At 45.2% G+C, this 14,764-nt stretch overlaps 1 protein-coding gene across 2 annotated transcripts in view; it reads right to left on the bottom strand.

The window, feature by feature from the left end:
• Positions 1-3,072: 3,072 nt before the first annotated feature.
• Bcar3 (BCAR3 adaptor protein, NSP family member) overlaps positions 3,073-14,764 on the bottom strand; it is a 112,090-nt gene continuing 100,398 nt past the window's right edge. Inside the window, exons 7-10 of one of the 2 annotated variants that reach the window (XM_021196205.2) lie at positions 10,739-10,910; positions 8,990-9,101; positions 8,525-8,737; positions 3,073-3,694 (exon numbers count right to left, since the gene is read on the bottom strand). In XM_021196205.2, coding sequence (XP_021051864.1) covers positions 3,516-3,694; positions 8,525-8,737; positions 8,990-9,101; positions 10,739-10,910 — 676 coding nt within the window. In that variant the 3' untranslated portion in view covers positions 3,073-3,515. The remainder of the gene's footprint in view (positions 3,695-8,524; positions 8,738-8,989; positions 9,102-10,738; positions 10,911-14,764) is intronic. The other variant, XM_021196204.2, reaches the window with a different exon arrangement.

Below are 14,764 nucleotides of genomic sequence, written 5' to 3'. Positions count from 1 at the left end.
CCTGAACCCAGTGCAGCAGTGGATTCTCCTCTGGAGCTGGGATGCTCCTCCTGCCCTTGAGCTTTATGACCCCTTTGGACTTAAGTACTGATAGCAGAGACTCCCAGGGTCTTGGGTCTTTTTCCTGCACTGAAAGTTACACTGTTGGTTTTCCTGATTTTGAGGCCTTTGGAGTTGGATTGAGCAAGCCTACAGCATCTTGGGGTCTCGATTGTGCAGGCGGCCTGCAATAGGATTTCCTAGTCTCCATAAGCACGTGAGTCAGTTCTGTACCCCTCTCCTCAGTCTTTACAGAATTACATTTTGGTTCTGTCTCTGGAGAGCCAGAATTTATCTAGGAACCAGTTATTATCCCCCATCCCCCTAATAGATGCTGTCTCTACCCCCAGCCCCCGCCACAACCCTATTTAGTAAGTAGGATCCACATATGGGGGCATTTCAAGCTCAGCCCCTCCGTCCTTCTGTTCATTGGGTAAATTTAATGTTTTCCTTCAGGGTTGCTTATAGGTCATTTGGCTTTGTTGCACCTTTTAGGGTTGAGAAGAGGGAGTGTTCCAAGAGTTTTCTATCATTAAGCTCAACAGTGCATTAAAGACAGATTGACAATTAATTAGTGTTCTTTTGTGAAAGAGCTTTCTAAAGATAACTGAACCTTTATACTGCCCAAGGAAGATGGATATTCTCCCACCACAACAATTAACAAATGTAGATTGGATAGGCTAATAACACATGACTGTAATTCCAGTATTTGGGAGGTGGAAACAGGATAGTCAAAGTTCACGGTCATTCTTGGCTACACAGTGAGCTGGAGTCCAACCTCATCTGCCTGAGACCCTTTCTTAAAAACAAACAAGATAAATGCTGAGGAAGTGTAAACAATTCCTGATGTATAAACATGGGATCTGAGTAGTTCCTCATTACCCACATAAAGCCAGGCTTGGGAGACTAACCTCAAGTGTAGGCATGGATTCAGGCGGATCCAGGAAGCCCATTGGCTGTCTACTATAGCCAACTCAGCCCCAGATACAGTGGAAGACTGTCCTTAGAAACATAAAAAAAGCAATGATGCAAAACACCCAGCATTGACCTCCCCTCTTCATATGCAAACAGGCACACACAAGTCCATACAATATACACATAAGCACACGAAGATGCAATAGCAACTCTAAGAGGTGGTAAACCCTGGTGATTCTAGGTTTTAATAGTGGAAATATAGAGTGGAGGATTTAAAACTCATAGGATTTAATACTATAGTTGTGTTAACTGCAGTACAACTTACAGTTGGATTGGCCACAAATTGGTTCTGGTAGGTTCAAGCAAATGTTCTCATTACTTTGTCAACTTGACATAAATTGTCACTCAGGAAGAGGGAACCCTATTGAGGCATTATCTTCATCATATTAGTCTATGGGACATCGTGTTAATGATTGATGGGTGAAGGCCAAGCCCAGTGTAGGTAGTGGTCCTGAGTTGTGTAAGAATGCAGAAGCAGGAAGCAAGACAGGAAGCTCATTCCTCCTTGGCTCCTCTATCAATTTCTAGCCTCCATATCCGTGCACTGAGTTCCTGCCCTGGCTTCTCTTGCTGATGGACTCTAACATGTAAGTTGTAATAAATCCTTTTCAACCCAAGTTTGTTTTAATCAGTGTTTTATCACAGCAACAAAAAAGCAAACTAGGACAGTGTATCATGTTATAGTATGATATCTGTAACTAGTCAGTCATTTCTCTAAGGACTATTTAATGCTGTGAAGAAACCTTTTGACTTGTCTTATGACCATAAAACTTGGTGTGATTTAAATATTTAAAAGATAGGAAAACAGGGCTGGAGAGACGGCTCAGTGGTTAAGAGCACTGACTACTCTTCCAGAATTCCTGAGTTCAATTCCCAACAACCACATGGTGGCTCACAACCATCTGTAATGGGATCTGATGCCCTCTTCTGGTGTGTGTGGAGACAGCTACAGTGTACTCATGCAAATAAGTAAAGCTTTAAAAAAAAAAAATAGGAAAACAAGCCATGGTCAGCACTTGGAGGCAGAGGCAGGCAGATCTCTTGTAAACTCAAGGCTACCTTCGTCTACATAGTGAGTTCTAGGACAGCCAGGACTGCATAGTGAGACCCTGTCTCAAACAAAAAATGATAGGAAGACAAATAGCTGAGTCTTTGATAGTTGGTGGCAGGATATTTTAAAATCTTGTATTCTAAGGTTTTTACACTGGAAAAATAAGAGTGTTTAAACACTAGACAGTATTATTTTGGGGAAGCCAGAAACCTAGAAAATGAGTCTGCAAGATTTGTGTATTTCCCAGGTAGAGGAAACAGTTACTTCACGTGCTTTTTCTCTATATTTTAGTTGATTCAAAGTATAGCAAACATTATACATTCTAAAAGTGGGGTTTGCCTCTTCACAGAAATTGGTGTGGTGGAAATGTCCCTAAAAGCTCGTGTGTTTGAACACTGCATCCTGAGTTGGTGGTGCTGTTTGGCAAGGTCACAGGTCCTTGAACATTTAGGAGGTGGAGTCTTGCTGAGGAGATCTGTCACTGGGATTGGGCTGTTTTTATGGTCTGACTCTACTTCCTGTTCTTACTCTGGTCCCCATGTGTAGATGAAACGTGCTTTGACCGAGTCCACCTTCCATGCTGTGACGTTTTCTGTCCTTCTGGAACGGTAAGCCAAAATCAACCCTTTTTTTCCCCCAAGTTGATTTTGCAGAAAGTAACCAACAAATGGATTAAGAGATACCGGAAGAACCATGACTAGGAAAGCATTCCTCCAAGTGTGCCTGGGAGGGCTTTCCAGGAGAGCCGACTCGTAGACCAGTTGTATCATGAGATAAAATGGCAGTTGACAGCTTGGTGCTCAGTACGGTTTTTAGCAAGAACTTGCCCTCGAGTTTGAACCTAGGTCTTTTGAAACAGTAGTCCTTCTGTCTCTTGCAGCAGAAACCCTAGATTTGCAAACCATTTTTGTTTAGTTTGGTTTAATATGGAGATAGGGGAGAAAGCTCCTTAGAACCCAGAAATTAGAATTGTCATGCTAAGTTGAGTCAATAATAAAGATACAGGATACAATTATTTCACAAAAAGATATATTTCCATTCATAACTATTTACAGTTTCATATTCAAAGAATATCATATAACTGATACCTTCTTCCATGTTTCATGCTTTTCTTTTAAATGCCTCTATTTACATTTATCTGACAAGGAATTACTAAGATGGTCAAATGCCATGATATTAAACAACCAGCAACATAGCTATGTCTTAAGTTTGCTGATCAACATTAGCAATAGTTATCTTAATAATAAATTACCATTCATTTAAAAATCAGTAGTAATTTTAAACAATTCATAAATAAGTGTGCTCTGTGCAATTTACACATTTAATATCCTGTGGATATTAACAGCTTGAATCCTGTTAGATTTGTACGTTATTACTTTATCAGATGGTGAGCATTCCCAGTGGGACTGGAGAAGCTCCAGGTAATGCCCCAAGGTCCTCTAGCTGGTTCTCACAGCTCGGCCTGCTTTCCAAAGGGAGGTTCCAGTTTCCGGGAGAGGGCCGTTAGGATCTGGTTGAACTTGTCATATCTCTCATTCTGGTTGACTTCAGCGCCCTTGCTGCCCCATAACAATCTCATCTGGAACTCGGTCCTTAAGATCTCAGTCATTTCTTCATCTGGTTGGAAATCTAACCAAGATAAAATGGGCAAGGTCAGTCCTTTCTGCCCCAAATTCAAAGGTAAACATGAATGAAAGTTTGTTTTAAAGAACAGTTAAGATGAGCGCTCTCCTCTCTCAGGATTCTAAAAACACTGCTTAAAGGAAAACGTAGGGCATTTGACCAGCTTCAAAAAGTCCAGAGTCAGCTCACTAAGCCTGTGTCCCTGTGGTGCTGTGAGGAGCCATGGTGACTGCACCTTGTCTGCAGCTGTTTGTAACGGTGGATGTAGAATTTACCTGTCACATCATTCAGGTACAAGGGCATGATTCAGCTATCGTAGCTGAAAAGTCTGATCGATGGTAGTAAATGTATATGGTCCTAGGCTACTTCCCCCATACTTCCAGGCAGCCAGGTTTACTGTCTGAGTAGAATTCCCAACTCAGCCCATCTCTGCTTTCTGCCAAATGACTTTTTAAGAACTAACAAGGGGTGGGGTGGGCTGGAGAGGTGGCTCAGCAGTTAAGAGCACTGACTGCTCTTCCAGAGGTCCTGAGTTCAGTTCCTAGCAACTACATGGTGGCTCACAACCAACTGTAATGAGATCGGATGCCCTCTTCTGGTGTGTCTGAAGACAGCTACAGTGTACTTACATATAATCAATCAATCAATATTTGGGCTGCAGGAGCAACCAGGGCTGGAGCAAGTGGGGCCAGAGCGAGAAAAAAAAAAGTGTCTGAAGACAGCTACAGTGTACTTACATATAATAAATAAATAAACCTTAAAAAAGAAAAAAGAACTAACAAAGGGGACTATGGACAGAACTCACTTGGTAGAATGTTTGCCTAGCATGCAGGAAGCCCTGGGTTCACTCTCCAGCATAAATCAGGCATGGTGACATATACCTGTGATCCTAGTACTTGGGAGATGGGAGCAGGAGGATCAAGAAGTTCAAGGTCATCCTTGGCTATACATCTAATTTAAGATCAGCTTTGAATCTATGACCCTGTCACACAATCGGTATCACAGTTATTAAAATCAGTGAAGTTTTGGTTTTCTTTTGGAAGTCATCCTCACATGCTGCCTCTCTGAGCAAATGAGTTACTTTTCCTGAGTGGTCCATCGCACACCAGACTTATCCACTGTGTGCTGAGGTGCCTCTCTGAGCACCTTGAGAATCACCACTTAGCTTAATGCAGCACACGCCACACCCCGGGAATGAATGTATCACTCCGAAGAAGCTGCTTGCTTTTATTACAAAGTTTAAAGTTCAGTTTACACAGTACTTTCTAGTACATGTGGGACACTTGGAGCAAGAACACAATGAAGTTTAGATTAAAAATGCCTTCCCAGGTACTAATGATGACATTCTTCTTGACTCTGCCTTTTATTTATTTTGTCCCAGAGTAGAGCACAGGAGATACAGGACCCTGAGATTATCTGGAATTTCAGGACATAGTCTGGGGATGAATGGAATAGTGAGAATGACACAGACATATGAGAATTCCAGGTTGGGGAAGACAGCTCAGTCAGTATTTGTGAGCACAGAGGCCTGACTTCCATCTCCAGAACACACGTTAAAGGGCTTCACGTACACAGTTGACAACTGGGACATCAAAACAAAAAAGCTGCTAACAGAGGATTAATACCCAGAAGAACTCAAAAACCAGCCAAGACAAGTAGCCCAACTTTAAAAATGTGCTATTAAGTTCTCAAAAGAGACAAAAATAGCTAAGAAACACCTTTGAAGGTATTCACCATCCTTAGCAGTTAGGAAAATGCAAAAATAAAACTACTTTAAGATTTCATCTTACCCCATTACCCGAGTCAGAGTAGCTAAGATCAAGAAAACAACAGATGCTGGCAAGGATGTGAAGAAAGGGGAGCCCTTCTTCACTGTTGGTGGAACTGTAAACTGCAGCAGCCACTGTAAGATGAGTGTGATTAATGCTCACATGGCATATGATCCACCTATGCCACTCCTTGGCATATACCCCAAGGACCTGACACCGTACTACACAGGTACATGCTCCATCATGTTCAGTGCACTCTGCACAGAAGCTGGGAAGTGGGAATAGATGCAAGTGCCTTGGGTGGATGGATGCATAAGGAAAATGTGGGGCATACACACCATGGAATACTATTCAGCCCTGAAGAAAGTGAATTTTGTAGGAAGCTGGATAGAACTAGGAGACACTATTCTGAGATGGGTAAACCAGACCCAGAAAGACAATGCCTCCTGACAAGGGACCATGGTGGGTCGTGTGGGGAGCTTTAGAGAGAGGAACAATAGGACACAGGTGCTATGAAGGGGGATGCTGTGTCCCCTCTCCCTCCACTGCTCCCAGCTTTAAAACAAAAACAAAAACAAAACACACATACCAAGGATGACTGAAAAAAACTATAAACATATTTTGTATTTACTTATATTAGTGTGTGTGTGTGTGTGTGTGTAAAGTTGTGCCACTTAGGGTAATAATACTCCCCTCCAAGAGCCACAGTCATAGTCAATCTAACAAACTTCAATGCCAGGCAGAGGAAACCTCTCTTGGAGTCTTGGTCAAAGGGGTTCAAGAGACTCCCAGAACTTAAAGGTAAGACCCTATTGCTGGATGAATGGAGCTGGAATTGACCTAGAAGCCTCCCCTATGAGGACTAGCTCTCCTAGCATCTGTAGATGCTCTACAGGCTACCAAGTCCTGGTCAGCTTTAAAGCCTGTGAGCCACAACTATGACTATCATAGCAAGGTATTTCTCAGGGTGCCAGAGTGGCACTTATATCTTGGGGGTAATGAACAGCCATCTACTTGGATCAAAGGCACAATCATAGGAGGGAATTGGTGCCTAGTACTGTAAACCTAGTCAACTACCTGTGGCTGATGAGGTCAGGGAAGAGCCTTCTATCACCACTCTCCTACACCAGTACAATTCCCGGCTGCACTCTGAGGATCTACCCTTCCATCCGTGGATAGGTGCAGCTCTTGCCACGTAGCAGAGCAGCTGCTTTCTGCAGCAGATAATGACCACCAACGAAAGTCCCCAATGGTCAAAATGCAGAGAACAGTTTATTGTGAGCTGCCTGTCCCCCCGTTGGTACATCTACAATCCAATCTCTACACCTAAGGCTCAGGGAACATCGAGGAAGAAAGAGGGTGTGGAAAGATTAAGAGCCAGAGAACCAAGATAACATGCTATGAGGTACTGTCTTCTGCATATGATAGGAAGTTGAATCCATGAAATCTCAGAAATAGGGTCACCTAAACAAGACCTGTATAGTGGCAGCACCAGCTGACATTCCAGAGAGGATGGGGGAAGTTTAATAAGGCCCCACCCCAAGATGAAGTGCTATAGAAATTAATGGCTACTAAGAGAAAAAGAGTCCATCTCCTCCAGGGACCCAATCCTGGCTGGTCATCCCTTGACACACACATGAACAACACTAAATTGACTCGGTAGATTATATTTGCAGATATGTTTGTGATAGGGAGACAAAGGAGGTGAAGTTAAGTGTGTATGGTAGAAATGACACAAATACAGTACTCATGTACGACCAGCTCCTGGGATGAAACCACCCATGGGAGGACACATGCCCATGATGCCNGGGCCTCCCATGATGAGACCTCCCGCCCGCCCTATGATGGTGCCCACGCGGCCTGGCATGACCCGGCCAGACAGATAAGAGCAGAAGCGCTCTTGATCGTTTTGTATTTCTTGTTCTGTTTCACCAGGAGATCTTGGTGCTGAGCCTGAGTGTTTACTAGATGCATGACAAGGAAACTTCCCTTCCTAACAGAATATTTTTGGAGGGAGAAATAATACAAAAAAGTGCGGTTTTCACTTATATTGTGAAATGTGAAAATAAAATCATCAGCTCTTTTAGTTAAAAAAAAAAAAAAAAAGACATTCTCAATAACTGTTTTTTTTTTTTTTTTAAGCTGGTCTTGTTGCCTGAGAGGTGGCTCTTGGTTAATAATGTGTACTGCTATTGTAGGACCTGAGTTCAGCTGCTAGGACCTATGTTAGGTGGCTACAGCTGCCTATAGCTAGCTCATCAGTGTGATCCCTCTGGCCTCCCTGTGTGCCTTCGCTCATGTTGTATACATGCCTACATAGAAACACACACACACACACACACACACACACACACATTTTAAATTTCTGTTTCTCAAGAAAGAGTTCCTCTGTGTAGACTTGGCTGCCTTGAAACTTACTCTGTAGAGGAGACTGGCCTCAAACTCACAGAGATCCACCTGCTTCTGCCTCCCCAAATACTGGGATTAAAAGTGTATGCTATCACTTTGCAGCTTGAAAAAAATTAGTATTTTTAAAGCGAGGAATAGATTGTACCACTAATCCCCACACTGGATGGAGAGACAGAGGTAGAAGGGTCCCTGGGACTTGTTGGCCAGCCAACCTAGCCTCCATGGTAAGTTCCAGGCCAGTGAGAGATGCTGACTCAAAGGGGTGTATGGTGCCTGAAGAAAGACATCTGAAGTTGACCTCGGGCTTACACACACACACACACATGCACATACACGCACACTCACTCACATGCACACACACACTCACATGCACACACACGCACACTCACTCACATGCACATACACACACATGCACATACACGCATACTCACATGCACACTCACTCACATGCACACACTCACATGCACACATATATGCCACAGTGAAACTCATTTCTTTGTATGCTCTTGCACATTATCAAATGAGCAATGACGTGGGAAATGTGTCTACACCTTAATCCTTTCTGTTGGTCCTTTTTCTGACCAAGAGCATCCATCCCCTTTCTTCTTTCCTCCTCTCTAATCCCTGTGCAGAGGAGATTGCAGGAACAAGTCCCTACCTGCCAGGACCCTCTCAGCATTCATCCTGTAGCTCTCGGAAGCCTCAGCCATGAGCCTGGCTGTCGCCAAGTGGTTCAGCAGAATTTCACAGCTCTCGTCATTTTTTTCCCACATGTCGGTTCCTTCAAAAGTGACAGCCGGGCGTTCCATTAAGGTCACCAGTGGCATCAGCAGTGGGACTGACACATTGCTTGTTGGGACATACGTAGACTCTGAGGAATGAGGAGGAAAGTTCCAGATCATGTTTTGTCGACAGTCAATCACAGACCCACTACGTGGTCATCTGGGTTTCCTGAGGTGCTGCAGAGCTGTATGAGTAGGGCCACTGTGTGAGCCAGCAACAGCCTTGCAGGTGACAAAGGCTTAGCATGTGCCCCATTAAAGCTCCGACAAACATAACAGGAACCGCTAACCCGGGGAGAGACATAAGGAGCCCGACACTCACACTGCCCTCCTGTGCTCACCTCTGCCTTCATGCAGGATTTTGCTAAAAGGCTTCAACTGCTTTTCATAGAGGATGGCAGTTTGCGTGTAGTGGTGCCTCAGAGCGGTCCATGTTTTCTCTAACCTTGTGATCTGCAAGAAGGAACGATTGTTTCAGAAAGGCTCTTTAAAAAAAAAAAAAAAAATTCCTTTCTGCTTAAGTTTTGGAACAGGTCATAGATGAGCATGAAGCTGTCAGAGCAGCTGTGAGGGAGAGGAGGCACAGCCCCTACCCTAGTCTACACTGCCCTGGTGACCCATCCCACAATGCTTCATGTGTGTTTCTATTCATACTTAAAAAAAATAAATGCCTAAAAGTAACTATCTCATTGTAGTTATTTCATGTGTAGGTCAGAAGACAGCTAGTGATGTCACATGGTTCTCCCTACCATGTGTGACTCCAAAAAATTTCTGGTAAGGGCTCTTAATCTGTTCAGCATCTTGCTTTTAAGGTGGCCATTCTTTGTTGTTGTTGTTTGTTTTTTTGTTTTGTTTTTTTCGAGACAGGGTTTCTCTGTGTAGCCCTGGCTGTCCTGGAACTCACTTTGTAGACCAGGCTGGCCTCGAACTCAGAAATCCGCCTGCCTCTGCCTCCCGAGTGCTGGGATTAAAGGCGTGCGCCACCACGCCCGGCTGCATTGTTGTTTTTAATGAAGAAAATTATGTGTCAAGTGTGCTCTGACTTCCAGGATGTATGACTGCAGCTGTGTCCCTCTGTGGCAAGGATGGCTATTGATGAATGAGCACCTGGCAGGATTTCGGAGCTTATCTGTGTGTAGGTAACAGCCAAGATAAAGACCCAGCAGTGTTGATGCTACTGGCCGGACCTGGCTTGCAGGACTGACTCTACCACTCAAAGTTCTTCAAGCACCTGAGGGAAAGCGGGCCTGAGCTGTAGAGACAGCAGACCTCACTTCCTTCACAGTGGAGGGAGGCTCATTGTGTTTGACCAGCTTCTGAAAGCATCCAGCATCTGCCAGTGCAGACAAAGGCAGAGACCCTGCCTGAGATGATATTCTAGCCGAGGAGCTACATCACCAGTGAGAGAGCGAGACAGCTTCCTAAATGAAATACCTTGGGGAAGATGCTTTGAGACAAATCGAGTCTAGCACAGAGGTTCTCAACCTTCCTCATGCTACAATGCCCTGTAATACAGTTCCTCATATCATAGTGACCCCCAACTACAAAATTTTACTTCATAACTATAACTTTGCTATTGTTACAGATTGTAATGTACATATCTGATATGTAGGATGTCTGACATGTGACCCCTTTGATGCCCAAAGAAGTCGTGACCCACGGATTGAGGACCGCTGGTCTAGAGAATCTCTGATACAAGTTTCTTAAATGCCTTGGTTTCCCCAGACATTACCCCAACTAGTCACATCCCTGGTGACCCAAGTGGATGCAGCCTCTGTCATAACACAAACTCCAGCATGGTGTCTTGCCCTAACTGGTTCTTCAGGAATACTGCTTGTTAGCAGTGAGGCTAACTCTTGTTATTTTGCATCAAAGATGAGATATTGAACTATCATCAATTACCAGTGGTTTTAGAAACAGAATCAAAACGCTGAGGACCGTGCTCGCTCACGGCTGCTTGTCCCCTGCGTGGCTTTCACTAACATTTAGTTTATCTTTAGAGGTTGGCCAGAGCAGTCAGACATACAGAACTCTTTGATGAATGTTGAATGCACGCTCATGTGGGAGGCTGCACAAAGCCAGCATCTCACCTGAGGCATCTCCAGGGCTTTCATGATGGCTGAGAAAGCATAGAGGTCTCCCATGGCATCCTTCAGTTCCACCGCCACCTGGATGATCTTATTGAGGGTACCCGCTCGGTTCTCCAGTGTGCCTGTGCAGCCCAGAATGTCCACAGCGATGCCAATGGCCATGGTGGTGTGCCTAAGTAGAAGACTGAGGGTCAGGCTCGGATCGGCAAGATGAGGAGAAAATGGCCTTAATCATCCAGGGGGGCTATTTGTGTGCCACTGGCTGGGAGCCAGTTTGGAAAGCTGATCTCGATAAAGTCTCTCCAACACCAGATAAAGAATGCACCATGAACAGAACCAGGGTCAACCATGGACATGGGAGCATGAGGTGGACCACCAGGGCAGGAGGAGCTCAGAGGTGCACTTCTCTCTCTTACATGAGGGGCCTGAGGAGATACCAGGTCCCCCAACATACAGGGGATGCTCCCTCTGAGGAAGACTGGAGCTCCACTTAGTGGGAATGGGAAAGGAGAGAGAGGGGTGAGTGGAAGACAGAGACAGAGGGAGGAAGGGGAGGGAGAATATGAACTTGATTCAAGATGTCACGGGTATCAGAACAAGAGGAGGAAAGAGGAGGCAAGAAGAGTGTTCTGCACCCCCAACACAGGCACCACTGAGAGATTGGAGAGGTATAAACAAAGACTGAAAGACAGGCAGGAATTCACTGTAAGGTCAGACCCTAATAAAACAGAGGACCCCCAATTCTCCCTTTTTCTCACCCTAAATTACAAGGGTCACACTCAAGAGCCTTAGGACAGGAAACACGTGACTTTTCTGTACAATGGGACTCTATGTGCAGGGTCTGTCATGGCAGGAAGCTCAGACAGTGACCTGTTCCTTCCCCTCTATAATCTGAGCCCAGGAATTTACTGCACTGGGCCAAAATTGTCATAGTCTTCCAGGCTACTATGCAAGAGCGGGAAGTAAAATTGTAGCTATGATTCCTAAGATCCCCCTCGCCTTTGAAACCCCAGGATCATACTCTCCTGAAAGCTCAGAGCTGGGGCTGTTGTTCCCGGCTGTGTTCTCACCCTTATTGAGCAGAGGTGGTAGTGACCCAGAGACCTTCCCAGGTCTCCTAATGTCTGTTCACTGAGTTACGAGCTCTGGGGTCTTTAAGTGTCGTGAGTGAGTGAGTGTGTGTGTGTGTGTGTGTGTGTGTGTGTAGAGTACTCACTTGCAAAGCAGGGACACACTGTGGGCACATAAATAACTTACCACTCTATCTTTATTTGTAAGTCCCAACCCCCCACCTCCCTCTCTTTCTTTCTCTCATCTCCCCCTCCCCAAGGCACTGGGAACTGAACCCAGGGCCTTGTACATCCAAGGCAAGCCCTCTACATCTGACTTATGTCCCTAGCTCATCTTGATCTTTAACTTTGAGTCAAGGTCTCATTAATTTGCCTCCTCAGTTACTGAATTTGTGGTCCTCCTGCCTCAGTCCCCTACATAAGCTATAACTGACAGGCTTGTCTCCATCAGACCTGGCCACCTTGACCCACTTTGTCTGTCTGTCCTATCTCCTTCCCTTTCTCCCAACTATGTCCCATTCCTGATTTCTTGTCTTTCTAACCAATGAATCCAACCAGATTTCCAGATAAACTTCAAGTATTTGTTCTCTCTCTTAGTAAAAGTATTAACAATGTTAATTCAGTCTCACACTCCTGGTGTTTCAACTAACCAGGAACCGATTCCCCCTGCTTTGTTCTTGTGGTGTGCCATCAGTGACTAACTGGCTGATGACAATCACTTGCTCAGCATTTGCTGGGGACTTCCTGGTGTTCTGTGGGAATGACTCTGCCTGTGGCTTACATGTCAGTGGCCAGCAGCTAGCCGGACCCACCTCTTATCAGATGAATGCTTCCAGCTTAGCCTGCCTTGGAATGAGGTAGTAAATTAGACGTCAAGGGTAGTCTGTGTTTGATCCCAGAACAAGGAAATGAAGTCTCTGTGCAATTCTGGGCACCTAAGACCTTGGCCTTTCTTTAGTTAACACGCTGTAACTGCTCAACTATCCCCCAGGCTCTGTGAGTAGATCCCACAGTCAGAGATAGATAGAAACGATTGAGGGTGCAGGGGTCTAGGCAAGCAGCAAAACGGGAGGGACTGTGACAGAGCTGGAGACAGAAGACAAGCAAGAGAGAGGCCCCGCTCTGCTGGCCATGGCTTAGGCCCAGAGCTCAGGCCCCAGCGCACCTCTCCGTGCCAGGAAAAAAAGGTGTCTGGAGATTCCAGATTGCACTGCATCTACTCGGAATGAGGAAGTAAGAGTGACCACTCCACCCACAACCACAAGGGAGGAGCAGAACGGTGCTGGGCATGAGGAGGAGGCTGAGTGAGAAGTGTTGTCAGGAAGGGCAGGTGGCTTCAAGTTGGACATGAAATTCCCCAAAGCTTGTCTGAACAAAGTTGGGAGGGTCATTTTCTAACACATCTGTCCTCCTCCTAGCCACCCCCCAGCCTCCGCCTCACTCCCTCAAAGCCATTTGTGCTGTTTTTATTTGTTGTGACCATGCCTCCATATGTAGCCTAGGCTGGACTCCCTGTATATATGACCTATATACTCCCTGTATATATGATGCTATACTCTCTGTATATATGACCTATACTCCCTGTATATATGACCTATACTCCCTGTATATATGTCCTATACTCCCTGTATATATGTCCTATACTCACTGTATATGACCTATACTCCTTGTATATATGACCTATACTCCCTGTATACTCCCTGTATATATGACCTATACTCCCTGTATATGACCTATACTCCCTGTATATATGACCTATACTCCCTGTATATATGACCTATACTCCCTGTATATATGACCTATACTCCCTGTATATGTGACCTATACTCCCTGTATATGACCTATACTCCCTGTATATGACAGACTGGCCTGGAAATGGTGATCCTGTGCGTTACCAGTGCTGGAGTTACAGACATGCCACCCCACACTCAGATTTGTAAAGTTGTGTGGAATGCAGCCTTTATTCTCAGAGGCCAACAGCTGCTTGCGCAAGTGGATATTAACACTTAAATTTAAATTTTTTCATCTCTCAGTTCCCTCTGCCACCCACGTACAGTAGCCACAACAGTCAGTGGTTTGAGCATGTTCCTGCACCATAGAAAACTCAACTGCCCTAGACTGTACCCAAGAATATCATGGTGACCGGGAGATAATTTGCATGAGAGGGAGAGGGAGAGGGAAAAGGAGAGGGAGAGAGGGAGGGAGGGAGAGAGGTAGAGAAGAAGGGAGAGAGGTAGAGAGGAAGGGAGAGAGGGAGAGAGGAAGGGAGAGAGAGAGGGAGGGAGAGAGGAAGGGAGGGAGATGGAAAGAATGGCCAGTTTTTGTTTTAATATGAAAATCAAATCTTATGCTTCTTGTGTTAAAAGTGTGTCTCATCTCTAAGCATTCATGTTCAAGGGCATGCTTTGGCTTTGTTTCATGGTTTATTTATTGTTTGCAAAAAGGCTTTATTATATATCCTGGGCTGGACTTAATCATCCTGCCCCAGCCCCCACGTCCTGTGGTTACAGCTACCTGTGTGTTTTAATGAACACCTAGTGTGGTGGTGAGTGCCATCAACTTGAGAGAATCTAGAATCAGCTGGTAGATGGGCCCCTGGGGACTTTATTAGCTGAGGTAGGAAAAGCGGCAGCGCTCCCCAGCTGGGACCCTGCTAAGGGCACAGAGCAAAAGCTTGCATTCCTGACTGAAGACACAGTGTGACCACCACATCTTTCAAGTTCCTGCTGTCTTGGCTTCCCCACCTTGAGGGACTGTGAACCGAAATAAACCCTTTCTTGGGATGCTTTTGCCAGGGTGATTTAGTACAGTGACAACGAAAGAAACTTAGTACTCAGGGGTTGCAGCGTATCTAGGAAACGGTAGCAGGGTTTCAGAGCCCGGGGAACTCCAGTCCTGCGGTCCATCCCTTAAAGAGGTCAGAATCCATCTCCTCAGTCTTTCCCAATCCTAATTC

Source organism: Mus pahari, chromosome 4, assembly GCF_900095145.1.
Source record: "Mus pahari chromosome 4, PAHARI_EIJ_v1.1, whole genome shotgun sequence".
NCBI classification, from domain to species: Eukaryota; Metazoa; Chordata; class Mammalia; order Rodentia; family Muridae; genus Mus; species Mus pahari.
Note: the sequence above shows the minus strand (reverse complement) of the source record. Positions and strands in the feature narration are given on the sequence as shown.